The following is a 14448-nucleotide window of genomic DNA, read 5'->3' as shown; positions in this document are numbered from 1 at the left end:
ATTTAAAAAAAGCAAACATATTTTTAAAAAGATTAAGATATTAATAATTAAAAAAAAAACACAATTCTATAATTCTAATTGTCATAAATATAATACTAACGTTGATAGTGGTAAATTGATATTGATATCAATAATTAATTTCTATAGTTACTTTTTGTTCTACTAATTGCCATAAATATGATACTAACGTTAATAGTGGTAAGTTGATATTGATATCAATAATTAATTTCTATAATTACTTTTGTACTACTAACCTAGGTTATATATAGTGTTTCTTTTGTGATTTGTGAGTCTAAATCTAACAGGTAAAGCATTCTTTTTTTCTAATTTTTTATTCTTCTTTGATTGAGCAATTATTTTCAAGGAATTTTGTAGGTCAAGTTCAAGTCTCATTCCCTCCATGCTTTCTACGTTTGTCCGAAAATATTCGAAGTGGAGCATATAATAAGATTGAATTTCCTAAATTTACGTTCAATTTTAGAAAATTCGTTCAAATTTGAAGATGCAATTTCAAAGATTGGTACTATATTTAAATTTTCTTTTCTTAAACTTTTGTATTAAAATAATTTTATAACATACTGTGATTTTTTCAGAAACTACCGGCATTCTGGTGCATCAATGCAATGTCATTGAGAAAAATAAAGGTCAATTTAGTTTGACAATTTTAACAAGAAGATAGTCTGAATTTGTACAGATTCTAAATGTTCGATCTTATGATGTTATTTCGGTTGGTTGTCGTTACTAGAATGACTCTAATCTATACGTATCTAATGACTAGAATAGATTAAATATTATTTAAATAATTTAGTTCTAATATTAGTATTTGATTAAATTAGTTTTAGAAAAATTTAAATTGTTACCTCAATTTATATATTATGACTATTCTTTTTGGATATGTTATTTTTAAATTTTTTAATATGAAATTTCTTTCTTTTTTTGATTTGAAGTTTATTTTTTATTGAATATATGTATCACCTTTTTTATTTTTTGTATTTCAGATTAGTAATGCAATTATTAAGAGAAATATAATTCATCAATATACTAAAGTGATTAAAAATTTAATTATATTGTATGGATACAAGATTGATTAATTAAGATTAAAGCGTGGAAAAAGAAAAAGAGTCTCAATACGTGATTTTATTTTTTTTGCTAATGTATAAAAATATGCAAAAAAAAATAAAACATCACCATTTAAAATAAAAATAGTTAATCATCATGTGTATGAAACGGGATTGAGAAATATGCATGGATAGAAAAAATAAAAATTATTGCATGATTGTAGAATAAAAAATAATCATATATATATATATATATTAATTGTACATAAAAATATTTAAGTCATATATATTATTTTTTTTTTGTTATGATTATTTTCGTGTATATATATATATAAAAGGAAATATTTAGAATTATTTAACAAAACTAATATATACGTATACATAAATAAAGAAATTACTATAAACAAATTATTATAATTTATGAAGATTACACATATGATGACATTAGTAATAAAGAATAAAAAAATTATCGATTGATTGTAGGCTCAAAAAAATAACTATGATAAGAAAATAACTAATATATGTGATTTAAATATATCTACATACAATTTATATATATGTATAAACTAAATAAAAAATATTTAGAATAAATATATTCTGAGAATAAAAAAATCCACTTAATATACTAAAATTGGGTTTTCCTCCAATTACTAAAGGTGACGTGTCGATCTCTCATGCCTCCGTTTTCTCTCCAAAATGAATGAAATTTTTTCAATTCTAGATTATTTTATAAAAAATATCTTCATTGTAATTATATTATAATTAATATTTAATGAATAATATATAATTATACTAATTTAGGAACATATCTTCGTTATAATTATATCAAATCAATATTTAATGCACTATTAAACTATTTATCAATTATCAATTAAAAATACCACAATTAATTATAATGTATGATTATATTAGAGTTGTAACACTTAACACCAGATTAAGAAAAAACAAACGCATAACGTATTACTTTTTTATTAATCAAATTATTATAATTCAAATTAATTTTAATAAAAAAATTTAAAATTATAATTTCAACCTTATTACGTGCATGGTACAAGTTATTGAACAATTTATTATCATATGCATGGCACGAGTTATTGAATAATTTCTCATATATTTTTTTACTCTAAAATAAATACACTATTTTTACCTATAATTATTATTCTTTATCAATTTTTTTATTTAAATACTATTATTATTTATTAATTCTTTTTATTTTTATTTTTCACATTTATTAAAAATTTTTTTCAATATTTTAAGTATTAATTATTGTTATTTAATTAACTTATTTTTGGTATTTAATTATTAAAACTTTAGGTATTAATTATACTCCAATTGCGATATTAAGACTTTGAACATCACGTCAATTTAATTTTGGGCAATACCACAAACAAATAAATAAATATATATATATATATATGATATTTTAAGTATTAATTATTGTTATTTATTAACTTATTTTAGGTATTTAATTATTAAAATATTAGATATTAATTATATCCTGTTTATAGTGTTAAGACTTTAGAGATAATTCCAATTTAATTTTGAGTAATGTCGGAAGCAAATATTTAAACTATTAGTATTATTAGTATATTTTTTAAAATATTGACATATTATTAATATATCTATAATAAGTAATAGTAAATTTTCTCTCGCATATTTATCATTTAAAAAATTTATAATTTTGACATAGTCTTTATTCTATTTTTTTCTTTTTCATATCTAATGGCTACTGTCTACTATCCTATCAATAGTATCACCTACAGTAAATTATACGAAGAAAAAATATGAAAAATAAAGACCAGAATTATAAGGCTATAGAAAGTCCCATCCAAGTTGACAAGAACAAGATGGCTTACATAGAAATAGTTCTTTTACTAAATTAGTTGATTCTTTTACTAAATTTTTTCAAATAATGCTAAGTTCAATTTATAAATAGAGTTTAATTTTGATATACTGACAGTGTAAAATATTTTATACAATCGTGCAATCACATCCGTTCTTTTGTATGACCATTCACGCATTCAATGTGAAAAGTAGTTATTTTTACTGATGTGTCATTATATAATTGGATGCATGTGTAAAACTACTTTACATTGTCAGTGCATCAAAATTAAATTCTTAAAAATATTTGTAATTCGTATTTTAAGTTAATTTTATAAGTATGTCATTCCACAAGTCAAAGACAATTCTTTTTAATAGCTTTGTAGAAGCTGATAACTTTTATATTTAATTTATTTTGTAGCAGTACGATAAAATTTATTGTTCAATCAATAACTATTTGACAAAAATGTTTGAGAATGAATTGGTATAAAGGAAGGTCTATGTCTTTTCAAATTTTGAGATTGAAAAATCAAGCAGAATTTAATTTCTTATATTATTCACTCATCTGTTCTTAATTTGGTATTTTTAATTTAATTTTTTTTGTTCAATTAGATATTATTGGACTCTTGAGTGGAAAAGAAAAACTTATATCATGGTAAAAGATAAGGAGAAGTGACCAGTACATTGTAATTGATATTCATGATTTACAGTACGTATGTAAAATTTTAATATTTTAATGTGAATATTTTTTTAGTAATAATTATGTGTTGTAGTGCAAAATTTTTTTTTATATATATTACTACTTATTTCTCTTAATTCTCGCTTTCATTTAGAAATGAGAAAAAAAAATAAGATACACATTGTGATATCAATTTACAATCTAATTAATTGATCATCTATGTGATCACTAAACAACCGAATACATAATTATTCTCTAATTTACAAAATTTAACAAAGACATTGGTAAGCATATTGGTTTAGTATTTATTTATATATTTTATTTATTTATGTTATATTTGTAATCATATTATATCTATTTTTATCAATATATATTTTTTTAAAAATATCGTTAGTGTTAGAATATGGTGTATTAAATAAATTGAATGATAGAAACACGTAACTATTTTTTTTTCAGTCAAGATTCAGAAAAATATATATTGTAATGTAGACTTGCAATATCAGTATATTAATAGTGAAGTGGAGAAAAAATATAATATTGTATCAAATTTTTTTAAATCATAATTGTAATTTATGATTGAAATCATAATTTAAATATTTTAAATGGGATAATTTTATTTAAAGAATTCATAATTCAAACATAATTCTTATACACTTAATAGTTACATTTGAGTTAATATACTTAATATCATATTTAAAAAAGAATAAACAATACACATCATATTACTTATTTATTAATTAAATTATTATAATTTAAATTAATTTTAATAAAATAATTTAAAATTATAATTTCAATTTTATCACGTGCATGGCACGGGTTATTACCCTTGTATAATATAATAATATAATTATAATAAATAATTTAGAATAGATGAAAAATTTTATTCGTTTTGGAGGGAAAACAGACTCACGAGAGAGTGACACGTCACCCTTATTAGTTGGGGGAAAATCCAGTTTTAGTATATTAAGTAGATACTAATTAGGCTAATTTTATGATGCTTTTTGTTTGTTGTTTAATTTTTATCTAAATAATTTTTTATAATAACTTTAAAATATTTAAAATCTTTTAATTTTTATACTTTTAAATTTAAAATTAATTATTTTACTTATTTTAATAATTAGACAATATTTTTTAGACACTATAATAAACACCTAGTAATTATAGGCCTATTGGGTGTGGTCTGGGTGGGTTCTATCTAACTGGGTCTGTTTGTTTGGCCATGAGCCACGACAAAAAGATATTTTTGGTGTTCAAATCTCATTTATATCCTCCAAGTAACACTCCAGTGAATTTCCGTACCTTGCTTGATTTCCACCCTTAGCCATTCTTTTCCATACCACTATAGAGTACAGACCTCACCTTTTATTTTATAGGATAAAACCTCAAAAGCTATGATAGCTATCATGAGTAGGGATGGCAACAGATCCCCATAAAAAGGGACATGCCTCTCGTCCCGCCCCCACCTCCATAATCTGTTTTCGTCTCCATCTCATTTCCACGATGAGTAACGGAAATTTCATATTTGTTGGAGACCGGAGTCTTCGCGGATCCCCGCAAATTTTTATAAAAATTAAAAATTGATGTTAGTTAAACAAATTTAGTACAAACTAATTACGAGTTAATATTCAAAATGACTCCTAAAATTTGACTTTCGACTCAATTTAGCCCTTAAATTTTCAATTGACTCAAGTTGTACCCTGAAATTTTGACCCATGCCTCAATTTGGCCCTTTCGAAGTTTTTCGTCACCGAAAAGCTGACTTGGCAATTTTAAATGACACGTGGCACTGCAACGGTTAGATGACATGGCCAAAATTTTCAAAGCATCAATTTAACCCCTAACAATTTGAACATAAAACCTAGCGCAGCCCCAATTCCAACAAATCGTAGTAGTTAATGTGTGTACTAAATATACATGATAAGTTTATTATTATTAAAATTTTTTAAATATTTTCATTTAATAAATATAAAATAAATACATTAAAAAATTTAAAATTTTCATATTTTTAATAAAAAATTTATTAATTTATATGTAAGACACAAAATAGATAAACTTTTATTTTTATTAGTGATAAATAATTTTTATATTTAACATAGTAGAAGTTTTCTTAAATGGATAAAGTATATTTTGATTCTTGGTGGTCCAAAATTCTTTTTGAATCATAACCATTGAAAATTTGAACTAATGATTAAGATTCAACCATTTTATTAATTATGTAATAATTATATTTATATTTAAATATTTTAAATAATAATTTTATTTTAAAATTTTAATTTTACCTTTTTTTTCTTCTTTTTCTCTCTCTCACTCCCTGTACATCACTACGCTTGATTCAATTTCATTTGTTCCTTCCCTGACTGTTATTGCAAATAACATAATCTCACATAATACACAACAAAAGGTTAAGAATGTTAGTTCTTATATTTTATTTTTTCTATTACAACTGCTATTTTTTCTATTTTCGTTCTTTCATTTGACTCTTTTTTTTCACATATTTAACTTTTTAATCTCAAACCACCAAGTCTCTATTAACACCTATTAACACCTAGGATAATAAGTCTTGAGAGACTTATAAATATGGATGTAAAATTTTTGGTCGATGCCTATTTGACAAATTTAAAAATTGAAATCAAAGAAAAGAAAGACCCAAAATTTGCAATCTCAAATTACAATGCTTAGTTATATATATAGGTGATAAAGTGCCATGAAGAAAGGGTCATATGGAGAACAATTCCCTGTCGAAAAGATTCATAGCGCCTCAACCTTCATGAATGTCAATGGCCACCATTGAAAAGGTTGGTGGAAGAACTCGAGGTTCTTTTTTAAAAAAGATGATAAAGAAAAAGGATATTAATGACATTTTATAAAATTATTTCATATTTTTTCTATAAAAACCATTAAGATCTAATAATCGGTTATAATATATTTTGGTGGTGCAGTGTTTAGTGTGATGATAACAATGGTGATTGTTGGATGGTGAATATTGGAAGAAGATGTAAGAAGAGGAAGAAGATGTGAGAGGAAGAAGATGAGGATATTTATGTAATTTATTATTTTATTTTATAATTTTTTTATCAAACTGTTAGGTTTATGTTCAAATTGTGAGGGGTTAAATTGATGCTTTAAAAAATTTGGCCATGTCATCTAACTATTACAATGCCACGTGTCATTTAAAATTGCCAAGTCAGCTTTCCAGTGACGAAAAACTGTCGGAAGGGCCAAATTGAAGTACGGGTCAAAATTTTAGGGTACAATTTGAGTCAATTGAAAATTTAAGGGCTAAATTGCATCGAAGGTCAAATTTCAGGAGCCATTTTGAGTATTAACTCAATTAATTACTATAGAATTTTAGATGTCATAACATGACATTTCAACGCTAACTATATATATACGTATACAATTTTGGAAAAACATGAGCAATACGTAAGACGGGACCTGCTCTCCATAAAACATGCATTTATCTTCACAAATATTTCTGAAGACAACCATTACTAAGTAGGAATTGATGAAAAATTTTCCAACTGCCAACATTGCTAATCTGTAATCACTTTACACATTTGAAAAATTTTGAAAAAATTTCACATTTTAAAATTTAGGAATTAAGATGCATAATGATATAATCATATAAAGTTCACAACAGTATAGTTAACCCCATATTATTATGACACATGCGATGATTTCAAAGTTGATTGGGGTCCCAGGGTGAACAAAATCTCAAGTAAGGAAAGGAAACCAGACCCTAGAAAAAAGGAGAGAAAGGAAGACATTTGGCTCAAGTCTGAACTGAAATCACTATTATTTCACACAATTATCTACAGGAATAATATCTTGGTAATTAATATTACTTTAATACAACAGTATGTTACAAAACATATATCACTATCCAAATCAAATCTAAACTCAATCAAAATTTCTCGCTATCAACTCAAAGTCTCAAACTATGAAGCTCTGCTTCTTCCTACCACGTTTCCTTCTTCTTGGGTTTGCGCTGATCATACAAGAAAGGGCATTTATCAGCTCTGAATCCTCTTCATTAGTGAGGAACTTCGCGGCATCCGGGTTGGCAAGTAGTTGTTTCGCCACAAGGTATCCAGCAATAGACCAAGTCTGAAAAAGCCGTGCTTGCTTCCCAATAAATCTAGCTCGTTTGGTGTCATAATACTCAGGCCACTTGTCTTTCGATATGCGCCTCTCAGCAACTTGGACGGCCTTTGAAGCAATATCTGCTCTATTCATCTTAATGCATGCAACAGTAAGCTGCAAAAAAGATTTAAAAAAAAAACCTTTGTGATAATCATCAATCGACAATTTGTGCATGCCACTTCTATTAAGAACTGTAATGTAGGTGTGGAAATTTTCTGAAAAAAAGTCAGAATTTCGACCAAATGGAAAAAGGAAATATATCTTTTCTGTTCAAATTGCCTCTCATTTGCCTTAAACAATTTAGCTAAAACTTTTGGACAACCAACGGATAGAAGAGGCCCATTGGTTGGCAGATGAAAGTAGCATAGATAGTATCTGTTAAGAGAAAGAAGAGGCAGGATCAGGGACTAACCTGCCAGAGCAAAGTTGGCCATGACCCTCCATTGTGGTAGGACCAAGGACTGCAAGAGAAATAAAAGGTGAATGCAAATAATTGAAACTAAAATGAATAACATCGGACAGCATAATGTCAAGTGGCATACTTGTTCTTGGGATCGCTTCCGGTAATAATCCGCCATTCCTGCCCGTCGAGAGCAGGGTAACATATCTTGAATGGCATGTCAGCTACTAACTCTGCCCATTTTGCTTCAATAAGGTCTAAAATTGCATGTGATTGTTCTGCAGTGGCCAGACTACTGACAATGGACCACAAGTTTCCAAGGGAGAAGAAACGGAAGTCCATGTGAGCCGGTTGCAGGTTACCAATCAAATAGCCTCCTTTGCTTGGCATAAATTCAACCAACCATGGAGGAATTTGCTCTGGATATATATTGAATTTGTTAACAGCATCATAGGAGTATTCCTCTGTCTTGTATCTGTAGATTTCATTGACTTTTCTCATATCAATCCAGTAATACTCCCTTATATGAAATGATAATGCAACTAGACGATTGTTAAGGGCTCTAATAAGATCAGCTGATCCATCTTCTGGAGTAAGCATCTCACGTGCACAAAGTAGTGCTGAATAAAACAATGCCTGTTGGAACAAAAACATGCATGGAGTTTCAAATTAGCATTCATTGGCTAGGATCCATATCCTCATAAGAAGATGGCTATTTTAGAAGCGAAAATAGGAGCAACTAACTTGTATCTCCAAAGGGTGACCATGTATTCCCATCCGACGATCAATCATACATGAACCATCGGTAACCAGCAAAGTAGGAAACATATCAAAACCATCAGCCAGGCACAGCTTTAAAATCATCTTAATTCCAGTTTGCACATCAACTCTCTCTTGCACAGATAGGTCTCCAGTGCATTTTCCATATGCTCGCAACAATATAATCCACCATAATCCTGACAAAAGAATACTATAGTGTTACTACTTAATGCAGCATCTGGAAAATTAAAGTTTTAAAAAAGGGAGAAAAAGAAGAAGTATCATGTATGAACTAATAATTAAGAGTCATAGGGCAGTAAGAATTGCCACCAGAATCAACTGGTGCAACACGTCCAATTGCAGCTTCACCAAAATCAGGATCCAAGACATCTTCAGTTGCAGCATCATCTCCATCTAGGAGAATCGTCCGCACCTTGAAACTAGCAGGCATCAAACCTTGCCCAGGACTATGACAATCCATGGTTTTCTCCCAACTCTGCCAAAACCTGATTAGTTATTACCCTACCAACAAGCATAACTTGTAAAGATGAATAAACCATCAAGTAAAATTTCAAGAAATTACCTGTAACTGAAGGGTATGAAGAATAAAATTCCGCACTATATCATACTCTCCTTTCAAGAGGAAAGCTATCCCAGAAGGAACAAAGTCACGGATAAAGACCTGATCATAGTTCAATATAACAGTACTGCTAGGATCATTAGCAGCAATTGTTCCAATGGGATTATTACAGTAATAAACAATAGAGCTCCTCAGTAAATCCCATGCTTCATCCTCTATCGAATTCCCGCTGACCTTGTTCAGTGAATCTCTACTAAGTCCATCGATATGCAACTTGTCCTTAGATGTAAAACCTCCATTATTATGTTTTACTGCAACATCTAATCCCATCGCTTCTCCATGTCGTGTACTATCAGTCACAATCTCATCAAGAGAACCTGAATTCTGTATTTTATCCAACTTAGACGGGGCACCTTCGTGGTTGTTATTTGTATCTCCATTGACACTTTCAACCCTTTTACAGTTACAAACAAGAGATTCCAATTTATCAGTACCATGAAACACACGCTTCCCCTTAGAAGCACGGAATGGTCTTGAACTAAGTTGTGCTTGGACATGCACTGAACTTCTTTTCCTTGTGTTAAATCCCTTGGATTTATTGGACCTCACATTATGAAAATCATAAGAACTTGAACCACACACAACTTGCAGAACAGCTTCTGAAGCAGCCATGACTCTGACCTGTTTTGTTGATCCTCTCTTAAGAATCAAAATATCAAACAGAAGATGAACAGCATAAATAAAAACATATTAATATTATTAGTAATCAAACTGTGACTATATGAATGCAACTGTGATATGATGGTGCTAAATAGTAAATACTACCATCTATGCTAAGTATATAATATAATAAAGAACAAACAGTAACATCATAATTTAACACAGTTTTCTGAATTCTGAATTCTAATCATAACTATCTTCAGCTGAACAAAGAAACGAAGAATTTAAATAAACGGGGAAAATTACTAATAATAGATGAAGAGGAAATGCAGAACTCAAGAAATTGTTGTTTCATATGATCTCAACAAGGGAAGTATCTTTACCTGTGAATTGTAGTTGAAGATTCGGGGTTGGTGAGAGAAAAGAGATATCAACGGACAATCAGAGACACGCTAATAATCATAACGTCAAAACGTGAAAAGGTTGGTGAGTGAGCGTGGTAAAGCTTTTTCGTTTTCGGTTTCCACCTTCCAACCTCTCTGTTTTTCATCTGTACAAGCACAAGGGGAGAATGAATCTGAGAAGGCGTAACGACACCGTTTCCCGCGAACTCCATCGTCGTAAAGTAATTAGTATTGGGCCGGGTGGGCCTGGTCCATTTTGTTAACCCGAAAAGAGGAAAGGGCAGTAACGTAATTTTGTGATGTGCGGCTATCTTGGTCAATCGAGGACGCTAGATTGTTTCAGAGATTCAGGAACAGAAGGGCGTGTTCATCTCCGTTTCTCTCAGCTCCTACATTTTCGAAGACCCGTTTCCTTCGTGCAGAGTGAGTTTCTTTTTCAGTGTCTAATTCTTCTCTCCGTTGCTTAGTACAGTTATTCATTTCTTGTCCATTTTTTACTTTGTACGCTCCGTGTTTTCTGCAAGTCCCTTTCTTACTCATGCTACGCTAACTGCGTTTTTTTAAATTCAAAAAGGAAAATTGATTCGGTGTTGTGAAATTGGATCGAATATTGTTCAAATTATTGTCTAAACATAAACAGTAGTGTATGATTTTTGTCAGGATTAGTTGGATTATTTGATAGAATGTAATGCCCTAGAAAAAAACATCATTGTATTCGGACTATGGTTCATTGAAGTTTGCTGTAGTTGTCTGCAGTTTGGTTCAGGGTGGTTTGTGCAATTGTGCTGTTCCTACTTTTTTTTTACTCGAGAGATGCTATTTTACTACAGAACCATCACAAGTTTGAATTGCTAGAATTTGATTGGGCGTGCAGTTAGGTATACAACATGTTCATTTAATTGAATGAATTGAGAAATAACAGCACCATTAAAGTGAAACAACCATTTTCCCGGTATTTCTAGCTTCTCCCCACGTATTGTTGAAAGTAGCCACTTTAGTGGATAGAAGTTATGTGTAGGTTATGTGGATAGTTCAATAATTATGTTCATTGTATTGTGGCTTTTAATCTGTATTATATTTTTTTGCTTGTGTTTCATGCCTGATTTGGCTTCAAGTATTTCTCTTTGGGGGCATTGCAATCTCATTTGTTTATAGAGCCCAATATTCTTCACAAATTCCCCCTTTTAGGAAACTCATTTGAGATTGTTGTTCATTATGTTACACAGGATGTCAGAACCACCTTTCAGACCACGAGAGAAGCTTGTTGAGAAGCAAAAGTATTTCCAGAATATCCATAAACATACGTACTTGAAGGGACCATATGATAAGATTACATCTGTTGCAATACCAATTGCTTTGGCAGCAACTTCATTGTACATGATCGTAAGTTGGTTATTTTAATGAAAAACTTCACATGATCTCTATTGACTCTCTCTGAATTAAACATGCTCAGCAAGTCTTCTCTCGTTTCCTGAGATCCGTTGCTTTTTTTCAGGGACGAGGGATCTATAACATGTCACATGGGATAGGAAAGAAAGAATGATTTTGCAGGTTCTGATGGAGGAAGTGGCTGTTTTGTGGCACAAACCTCAAAGCTTCCTCAACTTGTACCATTTTCTTTGCTTTTATGCTTGCTACCTTATTAGTTTGCATATCACCAACGGAAATTTAGAACCTGAATGAAAATAATTAGTTTGTTTGATTTGATGTATCAGATTGGTGACTTTAACCGCATGTTTCTGTTTTAATGCTTTGGTAGCACCAGAAAGTTCAATTTATGTTTCTCCGTGTTTGGTTTGTATAACATCTTGTTATAAGCTTTAGTCTTTGTTTGTTAGACCATTACGATATGGGTTTTTTATGATAAAAATAAATTACTCATAATGTTGAGATAATTAAATGATTAGAAAACTTGTATGTGAGCTTATTTATCGCGTCCTTTTAAAAATATAATTCATGTTGCATAGTTACATGAAATTTGGAAACTCTAGTAAATTTTGCAAAAACAGAATAAGCTTGAGGATTTCATTATTGAAAATTTATCAGATATAGGGATCTTTGCCAATTTTGAGTGGGGAGATAGGGATAGGGGCACAAATGCACAATGTCTCTACATTATTTTATTGCCCCTCTTAAATCATCATCAAACACGATTTGAGTAAAGGTGATTATTTCTCTATTTCATTCCCTTGTCATCTTTTTACACACAAATATATGTTGTTTGTATAATTATGTGTTAATACATTTTGAAAAAAAAAATATTTATTTATATAATTATATTCCCTTGTCATTTGTAGTGGATTTGATGTTGATACTGATATCTCTTCCTGGCCTCGGTTGATTTTAGATAGAGTAGTGCTAGGGAGCTAATGACCTAAGTGTATAATGGGCTAAATTTTTGGTCTATGAATAAAATAAGCATTACTCATAACCTTTTGGATCTAAAACTCTAATACCATGTTATGAACCCACTCATTCCAAAAGCGTAACCTAATAGGACAATGTAACATTAATGGTTATATCTCTAATACTTCCTAAATTTTCATTGTACACTTTGTACGCTTAAGCCATTGGCTCTTATACTTTCTCTTATAGATAATACTAAACCATTTTTTTTCATTTGTTTTCTACAGGTATCAATTAATACATATTTTCTAAAGAAATTTATTCTCAAAAATTGAACTTTCTTTTTTTCACAAAAATGAATAATAAATTTTTTTAAATTAAAATTATTAAAAAATAATAAATAAACCTTAATGATGTAGCATATTGTATAAATAATTGAAAATGAAATAGCCCAAAATAATTAATTACATGTAATGTTCGTTCGTCATTCCATTATCAAACTATTAAATTAAATGTATTACTGGAAAGACTAATTAAAGATATGTTGACATGAGAAATAGAAAATTAAAATTTTAATTATTTCTAATAGTTGATAAATATATTAACATGGGAAAAGTATCATAACAACATTCAATCCAAGAACTAAAGTTATAAAAGAGGGACACTGATGAATTTTATTGACTTATACACTTCTATGGTCTCCACATAAGTAAACATAGTCACCACAGTAAGTCAATAACCCAATCCAAGGAGAAAAAGAAAAACGAACTAAAGAGCCATACGACACTTTAATTTCTAAAAGACTTCTATTTTATCACTTCAGTTAGTAAAAGATTAAAGATATACACCTTAACAAAATCACTTCTTGAATTTTTTTTTTTTGAAAAGTTAAAATGTATATGTTTAAGTTTCAAGAAACTAAAGTATAAAAATAAAAATCTTTGAATTACCGAAGCATATACATTTAATTTTCTAGAGACTAACTTGAAATCTTACGAGGAACTGAAGTGTAAATTTGCAAACCGGAATAACTAAAAGAAGTAAACTAGTTAAACAATGATGTTGAGTGTAGAGTGTTGAGTGTAGAGTGTTGAGTGTTCACCGTGCAAAATCCAAAAGTGGAAACTTTGACAGGATCCATCTTCCCAACTCCTAAAGAAAGAGGATCCATGATCGCAAATTCTCGATCATGAAGCTTTGAGAGTGTTATCAACAGTGGCTTGGATCTCCTTCTTGCTCATCACGACAGAGTGTTTTTTACTTTCAAAGTCAAGCTTATCGAAATCTCCAGCATTGCCTAGATAATCGTACAAAACATTCTCCTCACTTTCGGGTATACCTTGTGTTCCCTCATCATCAATTTGTTGGAACTCCGCCCTACCATGATGCTTGTCAGAATAAAACTTGTGAAGCCTTTCTGCTTCTGGCAATCCAGAAAATGTGGCATTGAAGGTCACACTACCAAGTTGCTGTAGTTTGCAGGTTTCCCACGGAACGCTTTTGTCTTTCCCCCACCAAATCTCATATCTTCAAAATCAGAAAAAAAAATGACAAAGAAGAAACCGGCAAATAGTAAAACTCCACAAATCAGAAAATAT

At 29.6% G+C, this 14448-nt stretch overlaps 2 protein-coding genes across 2 annotated transcripts; one reads left to right on the top strand and one right to left on the bottom strand.

The window, feature by feature from the left end:
- Positions 1-7323: 7323 nt before the first annotated feature.
- Positions 7324-10799, bottom strand: LOC112802714 (alkaline/neutral invertase E, chloroplastic). The gene is made up of 7 exons (XM_025846049.3): positions 10484-10799; positions 9444-10139; positions 9191-9356; positions 8846-9057; positions 8244-8737; positions 8114-8162; positions 7324-7815 (listed from the first exon to the last, which is right to left on the bottom strand). Exons 2-7 carry the CDS (start codon positions 10110-10112, stop codon positions 7492-7494), a joined length of 1914 nt encoding a protein of 637 aa, XP_025701834.1. The 5' UTR covers positions 10113-10139; positions 10484-10799; the 3' UTR covers positions 7324-7491.
- LOC112802715 (uncharacterized) lies at positions 10788-12305 on the top strand. Its single transcript, XM_025846050.3, has 3 exons — positions 10788-10927; positions 11731-11887; positions 12000-12305. Exons 2-3 carry the CDS (start codon positions 11732-11734, stop codon positions 12045-12047), a joined length of 204 nt encoding a protein of 67 aa, XP_025701835.1. The 5' UTR covers positions 10788-10927; position 11731; the 3' UTR covers positions 12048-12305.
- The last annotated feature ends 2143 nt before the right edge of the window (positions 12306-14448 follow it).

The sequence above is a fragment of the Arachis hypogaea genome, chromosome 5, assembly GCF_003086295.3.
Source record: "Arachis hypogaea cultivar Tifrunner chromosome 5, arahy.Tifrunner.gnm2.J5K5, whole genome shotgun sequence".
NCBI classification, from domain to species: Eukaryota; Viridiplantae; Streptophyta; class Magnoliopsida; order Fabales; family Fabaceae; genus Arachis; species Arachis hypogaea.
The sequence above is the reverse complement of the archived record's forward strand: the minus strand, read 5'-3'. Positions and strand labels throughout refer to the sequence as shown.